At 43.3% G+C, this 2815-nt stretch overlaps 1 protein-coding gene across 1 annotated transcript; it reads right to left on the bottom strand.

The window, feature by feature from the left end:
• Positions 1-311: 311 nt before the first annotated feature.
• Positions 312-1199, bottom strand: LOC143903195 (uncharacterized). The gene is made up of 3 exons (XM_077416653.1): positions 1045-1199; positions 571-958; positions 312-341 (listed from the first exon to the last, which is right to left on the bottom strand). The coding sequence occupies exons 1-3, from the start codon at positions 1074-1076 to the stop codon at positions 312-314; spliced, it is 450 nt and encodes a 149-aa protein (XP_077272779.1). The 5' UTR covers positions 1077-1199.
• Between the last annotated feature and the right edge of the window lie 1616 nt (positions 1200-2815).

The following is a 2815-nucleotide window of genomic DNA, read 5'->3' as shown; positions in this document are numbered from 1 at the left end:
ACTGTAAAACGAGTCGCGCGATGGTAAACACGTATCCTCCAACTTTTCGACGCAGTCAATGTACTCGTACGGAAAGACACCTTTTCGCGTCAATAATTCGAAATCTTGGTCGGATAACGCGGAAAATTTTGAACGTATAATTTTTAACTTATCCTTATCGAGGAAGGATGCTAATTTTTCGAGACTCGTGCTAAGAAATTTGTACGAGTCGATGAATCTTAATTTGATGCAATTTTGGTTGTCTTTATCTTCAATGCTTTTAACGTTCTTCGTAAACGAAATGTATTTTTCCTTTGTGATTGGGAGTAAGTCTACATGTCCTTCGTACGCGGTGGCAATTCCTTTTATAATAAAATGAGAATCATAACCCGATAAATTATGAAATACTATGGGAATAAAGTGAGAATTTTTATAATTTAAGTTACAATTAGAATGCGCGGGACCTCGATAATTGCCGGTCAAGTGACAGTGATCGCGTACTCGCACGTCGTCTGGCTCGAACGGTTTTTCGCACACGTGACAGTGCGTTGCGCTGTTAAACTTTTTCCACTCGTCTCGCGTGAAATCCACCATGGGTGTATTATCGGACAAGATGTTCTTTACGTCGTGTGCTAAACGTCTTAGTTCCTCGGCGAACCACGCGACACAATCCTTATCGCGACGAAATCGATACGCGGATAACGAGTCGTCGTACGAGCACCGCACGTAATATCCTATACTAAATACCCGATGATGTTGAGACTTGAACGTGGACATTGTCGGATCCGCATCCGTCTTCTCAAGGGTACATTCCAGGTCGGCGTACACGACATATGGAAGTCGTTCCTTCCTGCTGTGATTCTTGAAACTCAGCCATTTGTCGTCCTCGCTCGGTAGTCGGATGGCACAGTTGTTTATCTCTCGGCAGTCTACACCGTGGGCTTCCAATTTCTCGCTCGAATGAAAATAATGTAAACATCTGCAAAAAGAAAAACACAATTTTGTAAATTTTTATATAACAATACAATATTTTATAATTTTATTAAAAGGAGTATAGGTACTCACCGATCGCAAAAGTATTTCCGACCACGATGCATGCTCAATTGTGAGCTCACAAGGCGGGATAGATTTTTTATCCACGCGAAATGTCCCACGTCGTCTCGCGGGTCCTGCACATACAGCAGATTTACGTGCTTTTCTCTCCTCAGGTCGGTGAGCCGTATCGGGAAAACGGTCGGCGTTTCCTCTCTCTCGATGGTATACACATTGATGGATATATTGTTGTGTTTTTCAAAATTTTTAATTTGTTTCAAAGTCATTGGAAACTTAATGTCTTGTAAATTTAATATATTTCTGTAATCAGGGTACGAGAGGATTCCCGATATGTATGATCCTTGACAGGATACAGCGCGGCGACCACTGACCATGCGAAGCACGCATTGTCCATAGATTGCACGTTGATCACAGCTTTTTTCAATTTAATTTTTTCCGGTAAATTTTAATGTAACATCCCGCGCGCAAAGGATTGTACTTGTTCACGTTCACTGTCGAATTGAGTATACGCGACAACGCCCATCCGCTATCGCGTTCCTGGAAATCCTCGAGTTTCGCTAATGTGGACTCGATAACGTGTAGCTTGTACCACTCGCGCAGATCGGACCGTTCGGACGAACAAAAGAGTTCAAAGTTACTCGTGCTGAAACTTTTGTTCGCACGTTTGTCACCCGTCACAAACTCGCCGTTGAACACGGTGTTAAATTTACACTTGCGTGTGTTTGCATGACGTTTTGCACACGATCGAGCACGATAACTTCTGCATCTTCGAGAAATTTTCGCGGTTCGATGTAATTGATATTTATCACTGCACCGGTCAATACACGCCATTCGAACGCGGCATCAATCTCTCGCCACACGAGTCTTTCCACGTTTTCGTTACCGCTACTACTTCTACTACTGCCCGCCGCGTGCTCACCACCACCGATATGTACGAACCGTCTCTGTAATCGAGTCTTTGTACCATCGAGTCGCGCGATTCTTGCTACTAAAGATGATCTGTTTCCAACAGTCTGAGAGCCGTCTGAGAGCCGCGGACGTTTGGAACTACAGTCTTCTTCGAGCTGCTCAATAAACTTCTCGCATCGCTGTTCCCATGCAAGATATTCGCCCAAGGTAGCGATTTGGTTGGATCCTTCCACCAGGTCGCGTTCCGTTTTATCGAGATGTTCCATGTTTTTGTTTTTTAATATTGTCTTTTTTAAATAACGTCACATTCTTCGATGGAGCACTTGCACGTGATTCGATCGCACACTGAACAATATCGTTTGCCACTTTGAATGCGATAGTAGTCAGACATAACATAATGAGGCAAGAAGTAAGGGACATTATGCTCCCAATTATCATGATCATCACAGTCACGTTCAAAGGTTTTTTGAAGCATCAATAGATGATTAGGATTATTGAGATAAGGGTAAGGGTACATATACAAACGTATCGAATTGTTCATCACCACCAATTCGACGTATTTCCCAATACCTGTATGAATCTTAATGTATGTTGCTTCACAATCATAGAGCTGTTCACAAAATTTAGACGCCCAATAGCGATAGTCAACAATAGGCACAACGTCAGTACAGCGAGCTACACGTGATTCTTCCTCGCTAACGCACTCGTCCCGCAGCCGTCGATATACTTTTTTTCTCACGTTAGAATCCCAGTCATATGGAGAAGAGGTATCGATAACGACTCTTTGTCTAACGAAGCATTGACCGGTTCCGCGTATATCGAGTTCGCGATCGCGAAGAAACTGTACCGGCGATATTCGTCGCACATCCCTCAA

The sequence above is a fragment of the Temnothorax americanus genome, unplaced genomic scaffold, assembly GCF_048541705.1.
Source record: "Temnothorax americanus isolate GAGA-0224 unplaced genomic scaffold, ASM4854170v1 Scaffold44, whole genome shotgun sequence".
Classification (NCBI taxonomy): Eukaryota; Metazoa; Arthropoda; class Insecta; order Hymenoptera; family Formicidae; genus Temnothorax; species Temnothorax americanus.
Note: the sequence above shows the minus strand (reverse complement) of the source record. Positions and strands in the feature narration are given on the sequence as shown.

Bases quoted from the DNA above. Each gene is read 5' to 3' on its own strand.
- LOC143903195 (XM_077416653.1), bottom strand. From the start codon at position 1,076: ATGCATCGTGGTCGGAAATACTTTTGCGATCG. The intron at 959-1,044 runs GTGAGTACCTAT...TTCTTTTTGCAG, and splicing joins CGGAAATACTTTTGCGATCG to ATGTTTACATTATTTTCATT. The intron at 342-570 runs GTGGATTTCACG...TTATTATAAAAG, and splicing joins TGTCCGATAATACACCCATG to GAATTGCCACCGCGTACGAA.